Raw genomic sequence first — 20939 nt, forward strand, 5'->3', positions numbered from 1 at the left:
TCATAAACTGGAGACTATATATTTTAAAAGCTATGTTTTTATATAGTGTGAAAAAGTATGGCAGAATCACACCACTCATGGGGTAGATATCTCATGGGAAAGGAATTAGTCAGAGGGAAACCAGGGAGATTAACATCTTTTCTTTATATATTTCTGAATTACTTCCCTCGTTATGGCAAACATGAATCACTTCAGTAATTCAGATGATTGACAAAAATTTTGGTACTACTGATGACTGTTTAGTTTTTTAAAGGAAGAAACAGGTACTTAAATTTGGCAGTGCTTATATGCAAGGAAAGCTCTATTAAAGAAAATGATAATACCACTGTACTAAGAAAACTACGGTATCTTTCATCTAGGGATCTCAAAGAGCTTTACAAATATTAATTAACCTTTATAAAGGGTCAGTCTTTTGGCTTGAATCTTATTATTAAATATCAGCCTTATTTTATACGGAGAACCTGAGAAACACAGAAGCAGTTTGTGCAAGATTCTCAATTGACCTAGAAGCTAAACTGAGCACAGGATGTAGGCCTCCAGGCCATTTACTGATTCCAGAAGGCTAAACAACTCTGTTCCTTTTGTTCTCAGGAAAAAAGTTATCATGTGAGTATTCTAAGTCTTACAAATACATAATAGCATTTGCTAACCTAAAACTGTACCTGCACAGTTGGAAAAATTGGGTGGAGAAGCAAAGTACTCTATATCAAAACCAGAATTACAATTTCAGAGCTCTTAAGGCCAGTGAACAAACCACAAATCGGTTCTTAAGCCATAAGGCCTTGCTAGTCTATCATCTGTCACTATATTCAGACTGAACACTTCTAGAACACTGTTAACAGCTATCAGAAAAGGGGAGAAAAGTTTTGACAATGAAAATGCTGGGAAGGAGGCTTACCTACCTGAAGACCTGAGAGAGACTCTTCAAGACTTGGTACTGTCACTAGTAATGATCCCCGTCTCCTTACATTATGGCTGATGTAGTCCCAGGCTCTACAACACATTAAAAACTTACTACGTTAGGTTTTACCAGACATTGGATTTTTTATTTTTTTAAGTGAGGATGAACAAAATAAAATGCAGCACAGGTGATATTCCAGATGGGCAAAAATGTTTGTCAGCAGGAAATAGGATCACAGCAACATACTAGAAATTGGTAAATTTTCTAGTGTTGGCCAAATTGTTAAGTGACAGCATTGAAGAGATTTAACAAGATGGAGATTGGGGTTAATACAAGGGATTGTGAGTAACGCCAAAAGGAAATTTTCAGAACTGATGCAGAAGTCAAAGCTGGATAGGGTTAAAACCCCTTAAATTCTTTATGAACTGTCAAAATTTCTGCAGAATGGAACAGGGATGAGGGGTGGAAGTGGGGAAGAGTCATGGAGAAGGGCCATAGAAGACAGAAAACGAGTAAAGCCTAATGATAAAAGTATGTAATACCTAGATTAGATCTTTTAAAATAACACCAAGAGTGAAATCATACTTCGTTTGACGTCAGAAATATTCAGTGCGAAGATTTATGGACAATACGGCACCTGAGTTCAGTGGGATTAGCAAAGTTTAAAGCATGACTGCATGCCACGTGCATGTGTCAGAGGGCAGTGTCCGTGTGACCAGTTCTGACTAACCTGTAGTGCAGACGTGAACTGGATTTCTACACTGTGCATGAGTCTTGATAGTACACCCTACTACTGAGGAACAAAGGTCAAGCAAAACAGGGATGTGCAACCCTTGCAGTGGGGCAGGTGGGCAGCTGTATCACGTGCACTTCCTTTAATTATAGCAATGGTTATTGGGTATAGAGGTTATTAGGCAAAATGATAACAAATGTTCTTTTTCTTAGGCTAGATCTAAAACCTAGTAGCATAATAACTATCACTGTGCTTGGGCTAGAGCTGTTTGTTGTTTTGATGTAGTTCCTTAGAAATTACATACTTTACAAGTTTAGTAAGAATGAAGAAGCTGAGTATACTGGCATGGTTGTGCATGGCTCCCAAAAGAGCACTTGCTGTTTCTGATAAGCTGTCATTATACTAGTTGTCTATGTTTCACCTCCTGAAAAGAATACACAGAGGCACCCTTTAAAGAATTACTCTACCAACCTGGGGTGTTACTCTGTAATGAGATCTAGCTTTTCTGAAGCCTGAGCCTTTCCTGGGTATGTTTTCTAGTATTATGATATGTTTCTATTTTCTCTTATGTGCTAACTCCTATAGCAATATCATCTCCACTTGTCCTCAGGTTCTGATCAAGATTACAGATCTTTGGAGGCTATATGCTGTGCCATCTCTTTTACTTGCTACAACGTAGAATAATACAGGTACACGGTAAGTTTTGTCAGGACAGAATGCTCTATCTCCTAAACTTTCTCCTGTGTGCTGTCATTTATGACGAAGAGAAGATATTAACCATGAGAGGCTATAACATATCCGTATTCAGAACTCACTGCACTAGACTAATTTGAAGAAATGACTGAACTAACTACACACGTGGTCAATACCTATTCAGTGAGTCATGCAGAGTTTGTGAATGAACGTACCAGGATAGTTTTTAAAACGACCCAAACATGCAGTATTTCCGGTAGCAAGCTGACCAGTAGCATTTATCATTCTCCAGCATTCAAAATCTTCCTATATGAATCTCCAAAGAGTTGAAGGTGTTTTTCCCTTTTAACTCTTTATACACCATAAACCTGTGTAAGGTTTTGGCCACAGGTCATTAACTTAAAAAGGTAAAAAGCTAAACATACTTTGCCCGCTGGAAATTAAGCTCAAAGAGTGCACTATGATTAAAACTACTTTGTTCATGTTGTGTTTCTGGTATTTAGCCTGTGACCAAAAATCATCACCCATTCTGGCTGAGCTTTGACTATATGATTAGCTTTCTGTTGAATCAGTTTCCTTTTAAACTATTTAAGTTGTTAATTTTTTACTGGCCTTAACCTAGAAGCAATGGGTGTGTGTGTGTGTGAAAGAGAGAGAGAGAGAGAGAGAGAGAGAGTATAGATGGTGAAGGGATGGCAGGATAAAGAGGTTTAGTCATTCAAGATTCTACTCCATATTAATTGCTCATTGCCTATAATTTTATGCATGTTTATTTCTCAGCAGTAGAAACATCATGGATGCACTAACCCTTTCATATATATGGAAAGGAGCTTTCTTGCATGTGAAGTATACATATGTCATTATGATAAATAAGTCAGCAAGCCTAACTGGCCAGAAAATCAGTGTCTCAGACTACAGACTACAGGAATTTTCTAATTAGAGGAACCTGTTAAGTCCTGATAAGAAGTCAGGAAAGTGATCACAGATTTGCTAATTTTTCTATTGCTTGAATAGTGGAATAAACTCCAAGAACCTACTATTACCAGCTTGAGGACATTTTAAATATTTGATAATTAATCACTGTCTTCCAGCTTAATATTCTTATACCTTATTTTATAGTCATTTATAGCCATTAGTTAATTCTCATCATTCGGTACAGGATAGCATATGACATGTTTTTTAAAAGAAAAGAAAGCTGAGGCAAAAAAGAGGAAGTATGAAGACCCACTGGGACTTAATACCTTCCTGCATCCCTGACTGTTAAGCAAATGCTTGGGTCATAATAATCATTTTTTTTCTACTCAAAATTAGATATAATATTTTACAAAGTTAAAATAGACAAAGTTTTATTTTTCTTTCACACATAACACATTTCCTTATTAATATAATCTCACAGGTGAGGTAATTTTTTAAAAAGTTTAATAAGAAAACGTTTCTACCAATCCCTTTTCATACTTTCTTGGATATATTTTAACAATAGATTTCTTGCTTGAACAAATAATGTACCTGGCCTGTTCTGCCTCATTAAGAAAATATTCAAAGACATTATTCATTATAATAATATCAGCATTTTGCAGAAGTGAGCCCTGCGTACAGATGTCTGCGTGAAGCACCTAAAGAAGAAATAAGAAAGAGTTCATGTAAGACAACAAAGACTCCGCATCATACCACCACTTAAGAAACAGCCACTGGTTCAATGATGCTGTGAGGCAACACAGGACGTTCACACTTCTTAAAATCGGAGAAAGAACAGTGTATTTAACACTACTGCTTATGGGAGACACTTAACATCTAATGAAAACCATAAACTTGGGCAAATTTAATTTGGTTTAGATGGAATTATTTATATAGCCGTAATTACACTCTTTTGACTCCCAGTTCAGAGCTTTCCCCACTATATCAGTAGTTATGAGTTCAAGGACCTAGGTTCAAATTCTGGCTCCATCATCAACTAGGTTTGTACACTTGGGTAGTCAGTGTCTTCATAAATAAAATGGGGTAATATTTGTCCTGATTCAAAGAATCAAATGGGACCATGTGAAATTATAAATGTAATTTATAAATTGTAAAATGTTAATACACTACGTTAACTGGCCTTGCACGACTCTTCATCTAAAATTCACTTGAACGTATTAACTGTCCAAGATAGCAAACTAAACAATTTATTTAAAAACTATATACCTCAAAAAATTAACAAAGACTAGAATCAACAAGTCTTGTAGACCACAGGCAAGATAACAAGAGGAAACATTTATCTGCTCAAGAGCAAAGAAAATAACTTTCATTTTAAAATGAGAAGTATACCTTGTATCATATGATTTATTTCCAAAAAAGCACTTAGCCCTACAAATAAATAATATCCAGAATGTTTAAATCTCAATTTCTAAGTAAATTGATATTTCTTTTAGTTATGTGATTCTCACTATGTAAAAACAGTGTGTTCTTGTTCATTAAACATGGAATAGTGAGAAAAATCCATGAATTTATTATTGGACAATGAATTCTCTTTGCTCATTTGCCTCTCAATTTCTAAGATGAAAGAGAGAGAGAAAAGGAAGGATGGAAGGAGGGAGAGAACTAAAAAATCTCCTTTTATAAAAAAGGGGAAGGCTAGACCCTTCTCAGTCTTACTGAGATATGTCTTCCGATAGCAGATTGCACTTGACACAGACACCCTGAGATACTCAGTGTTTCTGTGCACTGCCACTAGTGGCGTAGGATCGCTACTGAAATGGTAAGGATTCATTCCTGCATTAACCAAAAAGCTTCCTTTGTCCTTTTCTGTTATTTTCCCCTTACGTATAAGAAAAAGAGAAAATTTCTGTCATAGCCCAATCCAGGGCATCATTCTCCCATGAACTGCTATTCTCTGGCATCCGCAATTCCTCCTGAAAGCTTAGAAAAAGAAGATTAAGAACTGCAAGCATTACTTAACCCTTTTGCTTAATTTCAACATTCAGAATTTAATCAAATACACTTGACCAATATCTAGAGATCCAAAAATGTTGTTACCAAAACTTCAGTTGATGTGAAGAAAATAAAGAAAAAAAATTTCTATTTTCTAATTGGGGAAGAAGAGAAAAATGTGAGTGGAACATGATAATTAACCTTTATTATTAATGTTTTAAAATATTAAGTTAACTCAATCTGTTTCTACAGAACAGCAGCTAAGAATAGATTCAAAAAGATTTTCCAACTCCAATGTAGAAGAAATTTGGCTAAATTATGCTATACAATGGATAACAGACTAAATATTTAAAAGGGTACCTTTATTCTGTCAGTGAACTGGTATTTTTTAATGACCATTTCCTGCAATTGGCAAAAGTCTCCATTCAATTCTACTCCATATAGTTGCGATGCTGAACTATAAAGATAACCCTAAAATATGAAGACACATTATGATGCAAAAAAATTAACTTTCAGTTGTGTTTATTTCTACTTGAAATTTAAAAAGTTAAACTTTAAAAAATAGAATTCAACAAAGAAAAATAAAATGAACGATAAATAACATTTTATAATTTATGTAAAACAACTTCAAGAACTTAAAGGCTCTTACTTATCAAGACCTTGATTGTAGTTTATTCATTTTCATTATTTAAAAGTAATTGTTTTTAAAGGTTTCTTACTTTTCCTGATTAAATGGTACATTCAAAAAAGTTGGAAATGAGAAAAGTAATCACATACAGAGTCTTTAATACCCTATTTCTGTAATTTCTTGGTAAGTTACATCAGGCAAAAATGCAATCTGACACGAAAGGAGGGTAGCTGGAGGTGTGTCCTGTTTGGCTGAGGAAGTCAGCCAGTGTCTGGCAATCTGCCAAAGATAACTGATCATTAGTTAACAAGGAGGAGCACTGAGAACTAGCTACATACTATTATGTATCTATTTTTGGTTGTTATAACCAAAAATAATGTGGAAGAAAAGGTCAAAGCATATTCTGAAGATGATTTTTACATCAACTAATACCTATGTGTAAATCAAATTTATATTTATAGCTCATCACGGGTTTTTAGAATATGTTCAACAGAGCATATGGAAGTATTCAAAAATTTTTTGATGACTGAACCAGTGACCTAATATGGAAAAAAATGACAATATGTTTAAATTCATTAATGCTGCCAAATACCTGCAGAGCCACAATTATTTCAGCTATCTACTTTCCTAACAAATCAACAAATTAACAGCAGTGGACAAAATATGGTAGACAATCCTAATCTCTAATGTTCTCCAAATAAAACCATCTGACACACTGTACTTTTTATTATGGCTATCTTTCCTAATTATAGAATAAACGTCAACATTGAAAAATAAATTAAGCCTTAAAGAGTTAACTGTTTCTGTGTAGAGCAGGCAGTGGTGCTGGGAAATGATAGGGCCTGTTTCTGGCATGAACCTCTACTGCTGTTGGCCACATGTTTTAACAAGTCTGTTAATGACAACCAGAAACCACATTTAAGTTTTTTAATGAAATCATTTAAAAACATTAAAAATACTCATGATTTGAGTTTAAAAAAAAAAAAAGCCACATTGAGGTGGTTATTTCAGAAATAAAAGTTTACATCTAAACTTTGGAACACAGAAAACTGGAGCAAGCTGTGCCTTGGATATCATTTAGTCTGCTTGCTTACAGGTGAGAAACTTGAGGCCCAGAGGTGTTAAATGACTTGCTTATGGCCAGATGCAATATCCTAGGTGAAGCAAATTTGTCAGTTTTGTAAGAGCTCTTATCAAAGCTCAGTATATTATTTTAGTACAGTACAAAGAAAACAGAGTTAGAAGGGTGGTAGTGAGTGACAAAATAGCAAAGTGTTTTGAGGGTCACCTGTCTCTGTTTTGTTAATATCCTTTCATTATGTCACAGAGACAACTAGTAAAGGAAATGAGAGAGGTGGTCTCTGAAATTCGAAATTTAATGCACTATTTTAACCGTATTATTCTGTTACTCTAAAAAATAAAGCCAAGCTGTCACCTTGGATGGTGGCAGGCAAAACTGTTGCTAGCAGGAGAAGAAAGTATTTCCAAATGCTGAGTATGTCCACAAGCTGGACTTTACCCCATAGAGGACCGTGCCAAGCCTGGAGCCAACATCAACCAAGATCTTTTCCGACAGATCAGGGAGTACATGATGATAAATGAACTTCAATTCCATGAGAGAGAAGGAATGAGAAATAAACCCTGGAGAATTAGAACAGAGTCAACATCAAATTTTGCTTGGGGATTAACAATTCCATTCTGGGTTTCTAATTCTTTCACCATAAAGTATATTTCATGTTTTTCTTAATCAATGAAAGCCATTCAGAGGTTATTTAGAAAAAATTAACGTGATAGTTTTGCACTCATTCACTCCGAGTTGTATTAGACAAGAACAAATATGAAGTCTCTAACAATGAAAAGGCCTCTATAGGGAATGTCTCCTCAGCTGCCTGACCCTATCCTGAGCCCCTCATTTCCGTTTTGCTGCTGCGTAGGGTGTCCTTGGTCTTTCCCTTCCTCCTCTCCCTCTGATCTGTTGTTCCCCGTGACTGCTCCCTAACTCCACACCATCTGGCTTTCTCACCCTACCCCAAGCCAACCGCACAGCTGCCCCCTCTTGCTGCACAGCCTATAAATCACCAAACGAATGACTATCTCTGGAGTGGAACCAAGTGGCAGCCCTGACCAACCTAAAGTGTGTTCTGGAGTGCAGGAGAGGGGTGAGATGGAAGGAGGCTAAGATACTCCTAATTCATCCTTATTGTCCTTAGTCCAATTACTGTAACTTCTAGCCTCCTAACCCATCTTCTCACTCCATTATTTCTGTAACAAACCATCTGGGAGAACCTGAGTCTATTTTGTCTGATATGGAAGTAACCCAAAGACTTTCTCTACCGTGTTCTGCATAATATAATGGTCAGAAAGGGCAGAAACTTTGATCATAACTAATGAATGGTGGCCAAGAAAATGGAAGCAGGCAGGCTAATCCCCCGGAAGAAAATAAAGGGTGTGAGTCAGCCTCAGAAATAACACCTCGGGGTTGGGGGTAGGCTTTAACCACCATAGTCCCTACCTCCCCTCATCCACACTGCCCTCTGTGACATGCCCGTGCTTCTGCCCCGGGCTATGGAGTCATCCTTAGTGTTTGCTGGGAGACAAGTCCCTTTCGTATAGGGAAGAGGGGTCCCACGTGGTGATAGCCTTTTCAGGTTCATTACAGGTATGTGGGCTGGCCTGGGGACCCGGTCACTATTTACAACCTGATTTTTATGAAAAAATGCATCCTAATTTCCAAATTTTTAATTGTCGAGCACAGCTCTTCTATAAATTTCTATAAATTAGCTCTGATATGGTGTTATATTTATACTTCACTTTTCAGTTTTCCCTCCATTGTTCATGTCTAAGTCCTTTTCTCTTCTGTGAATTTCAACTACCTCAAACAGAAATCATTAAGTGTTATCTAAAAACAGAATATTAAACCAGTAAACCAGGGTGGTTTAATCCCCAACTATAATACAGATACAGTATATCTTTATTAGCAACATATTACAAATTTGGTAGTAGTTGACTTTTGAGAGTACTATTATCTAAGATCAGTAATATGAGCACAATATTACTTACCTGGAAGGGTAGCCCACTTTAAGCACTATCTCTAAATCTAAGTGAGCAGGGAGACTGAAACAGCATGTTTAAAGTAACAGCCTAGACGATCATATCCAGTTTGGACAAAAAATATATTAACAGAAAAGTTAATACATTAGCAGCACGGAGTCAGTCTAGTTTCCCATTTGAAACAGGTGCTGCATCAGAGGGGCAGAGATGCAGGAGATTGTCACTATTCTGTGTCACAGACCAGAGATGCTCCACTAGGTCAAATCATGGTCTGAATAAACTCTTTCCCAAGATTATCTATCTCTGTCTTGAGTCCGTGGCCATCCAACAGTATCTGATTATTATCTGACCTCTCAAGTAAATGTTTCTATAAGGAGAATGTTTTCAGCCCCCTTGACGGTTACATTTCTCATTGTAAATAAATCAGCACTATGGTCAACTATGAATCTTTTGAGTATGGAAAGTATGAGTCAGTTTCCCTGTACTCAATCATTTATGATTAGTTTCTGGACCTGAAAAGTCACCTCTGATTAAATATTTTCTGTGAAAAGCAGAAATATCCTCCTGAGAGACATGAAGTGGCCTAGCCTCCCTGGGCAATGTTGCTATTTAATTTCCCCGACTGCAGAAATTGGTAATGGCTGTACATCCAAGCTGGCCTTTTGCTTTCAAAAAACAGTGAATGCTTGGTCAAGGATTTGCATACTCATGACATGTAAGGAAAAGAACACACGAAGTCATCAGGTTTGCAAGCTTGAGTGCCCACCTAAAGGTGCCGTCTGGTGCGAGCCGCATACTGTACAGTAATTTCTGCTCATTTTTCCTTCCTCACATAATGAATCAATAAAGTCTTCATCATAAAGGAATGCATCAACGTGAACTGTGGGTTCTGGCTGCTGCTGTATCTGGTGGAGAGAAGAAAAACATCAAAAGAAACAAAGTACAAAGAAGTCTCTTTTTATTGCTAAATAAGGCAAAACATCAGTGGTTCATATGCTGAAATTCTGAGAGCAAAAACAAGGCCCAGAAAGACGTTTCGCTTATGGAAGTCAGCAACTCTGCTCTCCTTCCGTTTTATTTCTGAAACACTAGCAACTTTTTGTTTGACTTGTCATGATGCAAAACATGGATATGAGAAATAGATAAAAATTCTAGTTGAAAGGAGTATTTTGGGAACATCTTGTCCATCCTAAGTAGTATATTTTACAAACAAAGAAACTGATACCCAGAGAGGTTTCTCCAAAGAAATGACACTAGTCAGTTAAGAGGGGGAAGGACTGAAACTAATACCAGGACGTCTGAGTCCTACACGTCAGTGACCCATTAAAACACTTAGCAAGTAATCTTTGCCCAGAAGCAAAGTTTTCAAATAATAAAAAAATGTTAGTAAAACTTAGTACTTACAAATAATGGCTCTTTAATAATACTGCTGGTACGTGATACAATAGCAAGCAGCTACAGAGAGAAAAACATGATTCCTCCTACTTTAACAGTAATAGAGCATCAACCTAGCGCCTTGGAAATCTAAAAAATTGTATCTACGTCTACACACACATCTATATTATAAGTATGTAAAATATATGAACAAATACAAGGACCAGAAGGAAACAAAGGAAGAAAAAAACCCAAAGTTTGTTGGGATAGGGGATTGTGGGTCTACCATTAACATGTAATGAATACCTTTATCTCATTTTATAGTAAATTACATCATGATACTGGTAAGATTGTTTTATTAATAACATCCAAAGGATTACAAATTTTTTTTTTTTTTAATAGAGGTAATGGGCATTCTACCACTGGGCTATACCCTACCCTTCCCTTAGTTTTTATACCATCCGTTACTTTTCTCCTATGAATGACTGGATGTTTACTAAGATTTAGTGAGTGTTCACAATGTGCACAGCATGACTAAAAATGTACAGGATTTAGTGCCTCTGCTCAGGAATTTACGTGCTAAAAAAACCACATGGAGGGCCGCTATTTTCAAATTAGTGGGAGAAGAAATTATTAGTATTAGCTTTGCTTTAGGAAACAATATCCATAGCTTACATATTCCATAAGAGTTGGGACTTGAAGGGACTTGAATAAGGGGGTTATGTGGTGAAGAAAAATGAGAACTAATTCACGGAATAACAGAATAGAAGAATAAGCAAAAACTGTGCAATGCAAAAGTAGGAGAAGGAAACAAAGGGGTGAACTTCACCCTTGATAAAAGCCAGGGAAATGGAACAGGGGAGAGAAAACCAGGACAATGATGTAGGTAGGGACAGATTACTGTTGGGCCTTCCTTGATATTGGAGGGGGTTTGGAGTGCTTGGCAAACAGGACACCTTCAAAAAATGTTTGTTGAATGAATGGTACTAGGGAACCAGAGGGTTACAGACTCAAGAATTGGGGACATGGTTGAGGCATCAAATGAAAAAGCAGAATTCAGGACTGATCAGACTAGAAAGGCTAGGGGGTTAGGGAAGAAGAGGAGAACCCTTAAGTAGCACTAGGAGTAAATTAACCAATGTATTTACTTTTTGGAGGGCTAGATGTTCTGAGGAAAGCATGGTTTCTAGGGGCAAGCAATTCCGAAGGTCTTCTGCTATGTTTTTCAACATAATGTCATTATTGTCTTGAGTGAATTCATCAAAATCTCCTGAAAAAAAAAAAGGAAAGAAATAGCTTAAAAATTTTTATTATGATGATGATTTTCAACAGAGGTACTGGGGATTGCACCCAAGACCTCGTAGGTGCTAAGCACACGCTCTACCACTGAGCTACACCCTCCCCCAGAAACAGCTTTTACAGTGGTAGTTCTTCCTGGACTAAGCGATTACAATGGATGGGTATTTTCCATCAGATAGCACCAATTTATAATAAATAAACCTTTTAACCAATGAAATACTGAAATTTGAACAAATGTTCCATTTAAAACACTGTGTTTTTCTTTTTCCAAACTGCTTGAAAATATAAAACTTGACTATTTCAGCCTGTTATATAGAACAACAAAGGCACTTAAAAATATGTAGTACTTTGACTATTTTATTTTTACTTAAGAAGCACTGCCATAAGTTTTTAGGGTCTTAAACTTACCAGTAAGTGGTTAAATATTCCTTCTCTGACCATATAGATCTTACAAGCTTAGGGGGCACATGCAGGGATTACTAAGAAGGTAACTTTAATCTGAGTACCCCTGCCTCCAATAAAATGTACCCAAGACTTCAGATAATAAGTACTGACAGCTGGCACCAACTATATAATAATTATATTTTACAAGAATCATGTTGCTCTGCTGCATTTGAACAGCAGATAAAATGGTCATTAAAACAGCACATTTCTGATGGCTGTGGGTGATCTGACAAAAAGGGGAGTGTGTGCGTGCGTATGTCTATAGCAATAAAGATGGAGAAGGTAAGAAAGTGACAGTTGGTGAATCTAGGTGAGGGTAGAAAAGCTGTGTTCAGTGTTCTGTTGTTTCAACTTATCTGCGTGTTTAAAAATTTTTTTTAATTAGCTCTAAAGAAGCATGATTTCTAAGCAGCTCATATATAATTTTAAATACAATGTGACTTCTCTGGAAGTAAAATACTCTAAAAATTAGCTAATGGCCTGAATGCCTAATATAGACTGGAAAAGAGTACTAATGAAAATATTTTACCTTTTTCTTTAAAGATTTTCTTATATTGAATTCTTGCCAGAGTAAAAGGACCTCAAGGGGATTGTGTTTTTCCTACCGTTTTAAAATAGCTGTAAAAGGAAAACAAGGAGATCCTGAAGGAAATATCATCCATCTCCACATGCCCTGCCCTCCAGTCTTTGGTTGCTTTTAAGTAAGTTCATGATTTCCTTCTTAAACATAAAATAACTCTTGTGTTGGATCAGAACGCTATTTTCGTGTCACAAATAACAATTAAAATCCTGGTAATATTTTATAGTTTACAAAGCTCATTCATATAGAAACTAGGTCATTTAAGTATTATAACATCCACGTGAGGAAGACAAGGCAAGATTCTCCTCTGACTTACAGAGGAGGTAACTGAGTCTTTGAAGTTTAGATGAATTATGAAAAGCTGCAAAGCAGGACAACAGCAGCACGAGAAATAAACCTAGGTTTTCTGCTTCTAAATAAAGGTAGTCTTCCTTTTCACTTTTTCCACTGTGTCCCATACATAGATCCAGAGGTTTTTTCTCTGCATAACTCCCCTTTGAGAAATAGTAGTTAATACGAAGATATATTATTTGGCTCCCTGAACTAATGCAGAAAGGACTTTTAGCTCTTTTTTCTTTCCTCACCCATCTAGTATAATGTTCTAAGTTGTGGCTTCAAATTATTTCCAGTAGGAGGCAGAATATAAATTATAGAGAAACAAAAATACTATTAAGATTCATTCCAAATTGTTTTAGATGGAACTTAAACAGCATCTGTGACATATTAAAAAAAAAAAACTTTTTTTAAATTATATTTTAAAAATCCAGTTAAATTTTCTCAAGGTGTTAATTCCCTCCATAGACAGAAAATTGTCTGGAAGCCTCGGTGACTCACATTTAATTCCAATAATCTCACTCATACCAGTGGTTCTTAGCAAGTTCTCTCAATTTGTAAATGGCGTAATTGAAGAAGCCAATAAAAATCTCATATCAAACTAAGATATCAAACTAAAATCTCATAGCCCAACTTCTTTGGATTTAATTCTGTAACATAAACAACCACGTTAAGAATGCATAGTTTTCATGCCGATCGGCCTTATAAAAACAGAATCCTACGGTGGGAAGGGAACTTAGACTACAACCTATTACCAAATGGCAGACTCCCTCTAGGTATCCCTGACGTATGACAGTTGTCCAGTCTTCAACTGAACATATTCAGGGACAGCATTTCTTCCATACACTGAGCCAGAGTCTGCCTTTCTGTAACATCGACTTATTTTCTCATTTCAGCCTGAGAGGAATCACCATTTTTAATGCTATATGACATTTATTGAATGAGCAGTTAAGGCATGCTAAACTTTGTGCACTGCTTTTCAAACACTGTCATTTAGTCCTAAGAATCCTACATGTGGTACTATTATCATTTCTATTTCATAACAAAAAAAGAATCTGAAGTCAGAGGTTAAGTTACTTGTCTCAGGCCATAGTGGCCTGAAAGTGGTAGAGCTGGGAAGTGAATGTAAGTCTAGCTCTGAACTGTTACTCAAGCATATAGTCTCTCTAAGGTAGTGAAGAAGGAGCTGGCCTGTCACTACCGTAGTCTTCCCTTCTCCCTAGCTCTGAGCATGGTTCCTCATGTGATGTGGGACATCACATCCTCTGAGATCCGGTTGCTATCTTCTGCACTTGTTCAACAGCCCCCTTAAATGTGGCCCTGGAACTGAACCCAATTTGGCGATCTAATTCTCTAACCATGAATACCTTAGCTTATTCTCCTCTTCTATCATTTTGTAGTGTCTAGGGCTCTGATTGCTACTGCTACTGGGTTATTAATAGACTTGGAAAGGATGGTGGTGGTGGTGGTGAAACATCTTAAACTGTCATATGTGAAGATCTAGGGAGCTGGCAAAATGAAAGATGGGAAGGGTTGCAAATTCTGAACCATCACAATACATTTCCAGCTATCACCCTAGTTAAATATGTTTATGGGAGTCAAATCCCCAATTAATGTGAGCATCACCAGTCAAAATGAGAAATATTATGAAAATATGTGTTAAATTACTCAGTCATTTAAAAAAGGCAGTATTAACTGAAGACTGAATTTGTCTTACCTCAATCCCAAGGATATCAGGTGAAAGTGAGAACTGGCACCCCTTATTCTGGACAACAAACTCTGATCCAGCTACATTCAAGGTTCAAAAGAGACTTCTTCAGTTCTAACAGGGGTTCTCCACCATGGTCCTAGTTAAGAGGATCTGTACATGGGCTTTACGTAGTCCATAAAAGATTTAAAGGTGTATGCTTGGTTGTATACATAAATATGTATACTTTTCTACGAAGAAAATTCTTAAGAGAATTTTCCTAGTAATAGGTAATATTTGTTGAGCACCATATGTAAGGCACTGTGGAAATTTTTGGCTCAAAAAGGCTAAAATTAGTTTTATTGTGTAGTGGTTGGCGAATAACTAGAAGTGTAAGACATTTTTGCCCTAAAAATGGCTATAAAACAGGTCAAAAAGGCATGATATGATAGGATTTTACTGAAGTGTGTAAAACTGGAATTCATTTAACATATCATAAGTATTTACTTTATTAAAATTAAATTCCTTAAAACATTATTTTTAAAGGTGAATAGTGCACCATAGGCATATTAATTAGCTATTTACTCCTACTACCATACATTTAGATATAGTTATAAATGTGAAAAATTTGGAACACTGCAATGAACATTTTGGCATAAATCATCTTTTTGCATTTATTTCCTTACTATAAATTCTTAGACGTAGAAATACTTAAACATTTTAAAGTCTTTTGCTATATACAGTCAAGTTTCTTTCCTGAAAGATTATACCAATTTACTCTATCAGAAAAGAATATGTGTTTTATTAAAGCCTTACAGCATTGAATATTACGATAAAAACAAACTTTGTTGTTTTAATCTGCATTTCTTTAATTACTAGTGAGGCTGAACATCTTTTAACATGTGTAATAGCTATTTCAGAATGTGTGGTAACAGTACGTTGCTTGGAAAAAGATTAAAGAAAGGTGTTAATCAGTTGCCTAAGGACAGTAAAGTTTTTCTCAAATTACATATGTAGGTGGGAAGAGAGTGGAGAAAGAACAGCTTCTCTAAAGAACAAAATTTATTCTTTAAAAATTTCCTACTTATATTTAATTAAATATATGGGGAAGAGAAGTCACCAAAGCTGACAATCTATGAATCAAATCCCACTTTTTAAATCTAGGCAGGTATCAAGACCCATCACTTTCTCTTTTGCATCCTACTCCCCTGTTTATCTTCAACTACCCCCCTCGTAGGCAGTCACCACCTCACACTTAGAATACCACTACAAAGTTATAATTAGCTCCTTGATTATCAGTTTCTCCCCACTATAATATATAGACAGCACACCTATTTTAAACTAATCTTGCTTAAACTTCACTTCTCTCCTTCTCCTTACAATTTTTCAATGTATCAAATCTCATTCTAGACTTTTAAGGCCCTCTATATCACCTGAGTCTAACCATCCCATTTTCTTTTTTTTTTTATTTTTAATTTATTTTTAATTTTTACTTTTTTTGACCAGGGGAGGAGAGGTGGTAATTAGGTCAGTTTGTTTGTTTGTCAGTTTATTTTAGAGGAGGTACTGGTTATTGAACCTGGGACCTTGTACATGCTAAGCATGCGCTCTACCACTTGAGCTATATCCTCCCCTCTATTTTCTGTTTTCATTACTCTCTAACATCATTTTTGTTCAAGGCAGGCAAATCTCCTCAGTTGTTTTCCATATTCCTTCCTGTTCATACTGTTCCTTTTAACTCTATGACCTTGCTTTTTGCAAGAAGAGACTGTGTAAGTTACTTCACCTCCCTGAATTCTTACCCTCAACCCCTGGCCTTCACTCACCCATATCCTTACCTCTAATGACTTACGATACATAATTAAACATTTGGTTACATATTTTCTACTACCATTCACATCATATATTACTCTGAAGTCCCTTTTCAAATTTTTAAAATTTGTTGAGGGACTTCTGGTCCCAGACAAGATGGCAACTTCTCTCACTTCCTCCTGCTCCTCTCTTCTAAATATAATTAAATACCCTGGAAATAATTCAACAGGCAACCATAAAGGATTCTGAAAACTAGAACAAAGGTAAACTCTCTAGGGACCTCAGGACTTATGGAAGGAAGGTCACTACAGTGAATTCCCTCCTGGTTTTCTTTTTATCTTCTATGTAGCCAAGACTGGGCCCTAGAGAGGCCTCCATCCCAGAACTACCAACAGTCAGAGGTGGAAAAAAACAAAACAAAACACAAAATAAGAAAAGCCTGATCTCTCTCTCACCGAAGACCAGTAAAGGGGAAGAACAATAGAGATGTACTGGGGAGCCCTAATCCCTACTCCACACCTGGGGCAGTGGCAGGCTGTCAAGTAGCATCAGGGGAGGCTGCTGTCTCAGGGCCCTCTACCCAGTAGGATAAAGAGACCTAGGCCTAGGGTCTCCCAGCCTTCTGCCAGGTAGCCAAGAGCAAACCAAGTCCTGTATTGCTTTTCCCCTTATCCCCACCAGTGGAAGGCAGCTCAATGACAAAGGAGGTCCAGGAAACTGTCTTTTCCCACTAAGGCAACACCAGGATAAATTGATCAGGAGCCCCAGCAGGGCCAAAAAATGAAGCAGCCTTGAATAGCACTGCAAGGGCACTGAAAACCAAACTGTTATCAGAGCTACAGCCCACAAAAGTAGTCCAGAACCAACAGTTTAAATCTAAGTAGCGCACCTGGCCACTAAGGTAGAAGATTTGAAAAGGATCAAGAGTCAACTTAATATCTAAAGTAATCAGGATACAATGGAAAGTCACTTAAACCAAGAACAGGAAAAACCATAATTTGAAAATCCAGATGCTAATATCCAAATTAATCAGAATTTGGATTATAAGACAAAGATTTTAAAGCAGCCATCATTAAAATGTTTCAATAAGTAGTTGCGAATGATCTTGTAACAAGTGAAAAAACAAAATGTCAGCAAAGCAACAGAAGTTATAAAAAAAAAAAAAAGAAATTATAAAACTGAAAAAACAATCATCAAAAATTTAAAAAACTTGCTAGATGGGCTCAATAGTAGAGTAGAATTGAAGAGGGTAGAGTCAGTAAACTTGAAGACAGATCAATAAAATCTTCTCCATCTGAACAACAGAGAGAAAGCAGACTAAAAAAAATTATTGAACAGAGTCTCAATGATCTGTGGGACAATAACAGAAGCTCTAACATTAGTATCAGAGTTCCAGAAATAGGAGAAAGAACGTTGGGCTGAAAAAAGTTTGGAAAAAACATAGCTAAAAACTCCCTAAATTTGGTGAAAGTCATAAACCTATACAGCTATAAGAAGCTAAGCAAACTCCATGTATGACAGACCCAAAGAAATCTACACAAGAGCATATCATAAACTTCTAAAAACAAAAGACAAAGAACAAAACTTAAAAGCAACCAGAGAGAAATCATTCACTACCTACAAGGAAACGCCAATTCAAATGATAGTGAATTTTTCATCTGAAACCATGGGAGTTGAGAACTTACAAAATTTTTAAATGCTGGGAAAAAAAGGGCCAAAAACTGTGAATTTTATATCTGATAAAATTATCCTTCAGGTATGGAGGAGAAAAGACATCCTCAGACGCAGAAAATCTAAGAATTTGTTTCCAGTAGACCTACCCTTAAAGAATGGGTATAGGAAACTCTCCAACAGAAAGGAAATCGCAGAAGAAGGCTTGGTACTTTTGAAAGTAAAGGCCAACAGAATGGTTAAAAACAGAGTAAATATTACCATAGCCATGACATGTAAACAACCTAAATGTCCACTGACAGATAAATGGATAAAGATGTGGTGTGGAATATTGCTCAGCCATAAAAAGGAATAAATAATGCCATTTGTAGCAACATAGATGGGCCTAGAGATTATCATATTAAGTGAAGTAAATTAGACAAAGAAAGACAAATATTGTATGATATCATTTATATGTAGAATCTAAAAAAAGATACAAATTTATAAACCAGAAATAGACTCACAAACACAGAAAACAAACTATCATTACCTGAGGGGAAAGGTGGGGGAGGGATAAACCAGGAGTTTGGGATTAACAGATACACACTACTACATTTAAAATAGATAAACAACGAGGACCTACTGTATGGCACAGGGAGCTATATTCAATTTCTTGTAATAAGCTATAATGGAAAAGAATCTGAAAATATGTGTGTATGTATATGTATAAATGAAATGCTTTGCTGTAGACTTGAAACTAACACTGTAAGTCAACTACATTTCAATAAAAAACAAAAAATAAAAAAACCACAACCCAACTATATGCTGTCAAGAGAAACTCACTTTGAACATGACAGGAAGACTGAATGTAAATGGACAGAAGAAATTCACTGTGCACACATTAGTTGAAAAAACAGGAGTGGCTATATTAATATGAAATAAAGTAGACTTTAAAACAAAAAATTATTAGGGACAAAGAAGAATATTACATAATGATAAAAGGATAAATTTATCTAGAAGACATAGCAATCTTAAATGTGCATACACCAAACAACAGAGCTTCAAAATACATCAAACAAGGAAGGGAGGGTATAGCTCAAGTGATAGAATGCAAGCTTAGCAACAAGGTCCTGGATTCAATCCCCAGTATTTCCTCTAAAAGATAAGTAAACCTAATTACCTCCCCCCAACCCAAAATAAATAAAAGCACAATACATTAAAATAAATAAATAAAATACATGAAACAAAAACTGACAGAGGTGAAAGGAGAGAGAGACAAATCCACAATTATAGCTGGGCACTTCAACACCCACCCTCAGCAACTCATAGATCTACTAGGCAGAAAATCAGCAAAGATACCGAGGAACTGAAAAATATCATCAACCAACAAGATCTGATAGATATTTATAAAATGCTTCACTAAACTGAAGTAGAATACATAGTTTTTTTCTAATTACCCACAGAACATTCACCAAGATAAACCATATCCTGAGTCATAAAACAAATGTCAGTAAGTTTTACAGAACTGAAATCATACAGAGTATCTTCTCTGACCATAATGGAGCCAAAGTAATAGTAAAACAAAAGGCAAATCTCCAAATACTTGGAAGTTAAACAACACATTTTTAAATAATAATAGCTAGTGTCATCAAGAGAGTATGGTACTGGAAGAGAACAGAAGATCCAGAAATAGATCCCAGCAAAAACACCCAGCTGATTTTCAATGATGCGAAAGCAATTCAATGGAGAAAGGACAGCCTTTTCAACAAATGGTGCTGAAGCAAAGACATCTATAGGGGGAAAAATGAACTTCAGCTTAAACTTTATACTTTATACAACAGTTAACTTGGATCAAAGAATTAAATGTAAAACACAAAACCACAATTCTTTTAGGGAAAAAAAAAAACCCCAAAACCATAGGATCTGAAACTAATATACTGTTGTATAATTTTAAATAAAAAGAAAAAAAGCAGCTTAGGAAAATCTTCAGGCTCTAGAGCCAAACAAAGAGTTCTTAAATTTGGCATCAAAGAAAGAAAAGTGGATAAATTGGACTTCATCAAAATTAAAAACTTTTGCCTTGAAAAACTCTGTTAAGAGAATGAACAGACAAATTACAGACTGGGAGAAAATACTTGCAAACCACATAACTGACAAAGAGCTTATAGCTAGGATAAAGAACTCTCAAAACAACACTATAAAAATACAATAGAAAATGGGCAAAAGAGAAGAACAGACATTTCATCAAAGAGGATATACAAATGGCAGATAAACATATGAGAAGACATTCAACATCATTTAGGAAGTGGAAATTAAAACCCAGTGATATGTCACTACATGACTATCAGAATGGCTAAAATAAAAAATATTGAAAATACCAAATGCTGGTGAGGATGCAGAGAAACTGGATTACTCATGCATTGCTGGTGAAAATGTAAAATTGTACAACCACTCTGGAAAACATTTAGGTACTTTCTATAAAACTAAAAATGTACTTACCATATGACTGAGCAATTGCCCTCTTGGACTTCATCAGAGAAATGAAAACTTACGTTAACACAAAAACCTGCACATGAATGTTCACAGCAACATTATTCGTAACAAAGGCTTAACTGGGCTGGATATCGCAGATGGCTTCTTTACTCACACGTCTCGTGCCTAGGCTAGGATGGCAGGAACATTACAGGCTGGTTGAGCATCTTGCTCTCCATAGGCTAGCTGGGGCTTCCTGACAGTATGACAATCTCAGGGTAGCAGACTACATAAATGATGGTGAGCTTTTCCCAGAGCAAGCATTCAAGAGGCAGAAAGTAGAAGTTGCCAGTTTCTTAAGTCCTGGGTCTGAAA

The 20939-nt window shown here is 36.2% G+C and overlaps 1 protein-coding gene across 7 annotated transcripts in view; it reads right to left on the reverse strand.

Annotated features, from left to right (window-relative positions):
- LOC105094164 (uncharacterized) overlaps window positions 1-20939 on the reverse strand; it is a 35006-nt gene that overhangs the window by 9646 nt on the left and 4421 nt on the right. For 4 of the 7 annotated variants that reach the window (XM_064485896.1, XM_064485893.1, XM_064485895.1 and 1 more), the window contains exons 2-8: window positions 11436-11557; window positions 10318-10368; window positions 9680-9818; window positions 7382-7503; window positions 5595-5705; window positions 3834-3940; window positions 903-993 (exon numbers count right to left, since the gene is read on the reverse strand). In XM_064485896.1, coding sequence (XP_064341966.1) covers window positions 903-993; window positions 3834-3940; window positions 5595-5705; window positions 7382-7503; window positions 9680-9818; window positions 10318-10368; window positions 11436-11557 — 743 coding nt within the window. Of the gene's footprint in view, window positions 1-902; window positions 994-3833; window positions 3941-5594; window positions 5706-7381; window positions 7504-9679; window positions 9819-10317; window positions 10369-11435; window positions 11558-12559; window positions 12649-20939 lie in introns of all 7 variants that reach the window. The other 3 variants (XM_064485894.1, XM_010986130.3, XM_064485897.1) reach the window with 2 other exon arrangements.

The sequence above is a fragment of the Camelus dromedarius genome, chromosome 5, assembly GCF_036321535.1.
Source record: "Camelus dromedarius isolate mCamDro1 chromosome 5, mCamDro1.pat, whole genome shotgun sequence".
Lineage (NCBI taxonomy): Eukaryota > Metazoa > Chordata > Mammalia > Artiodactyla > Camelidae > Camelus > Camelus dromedarius.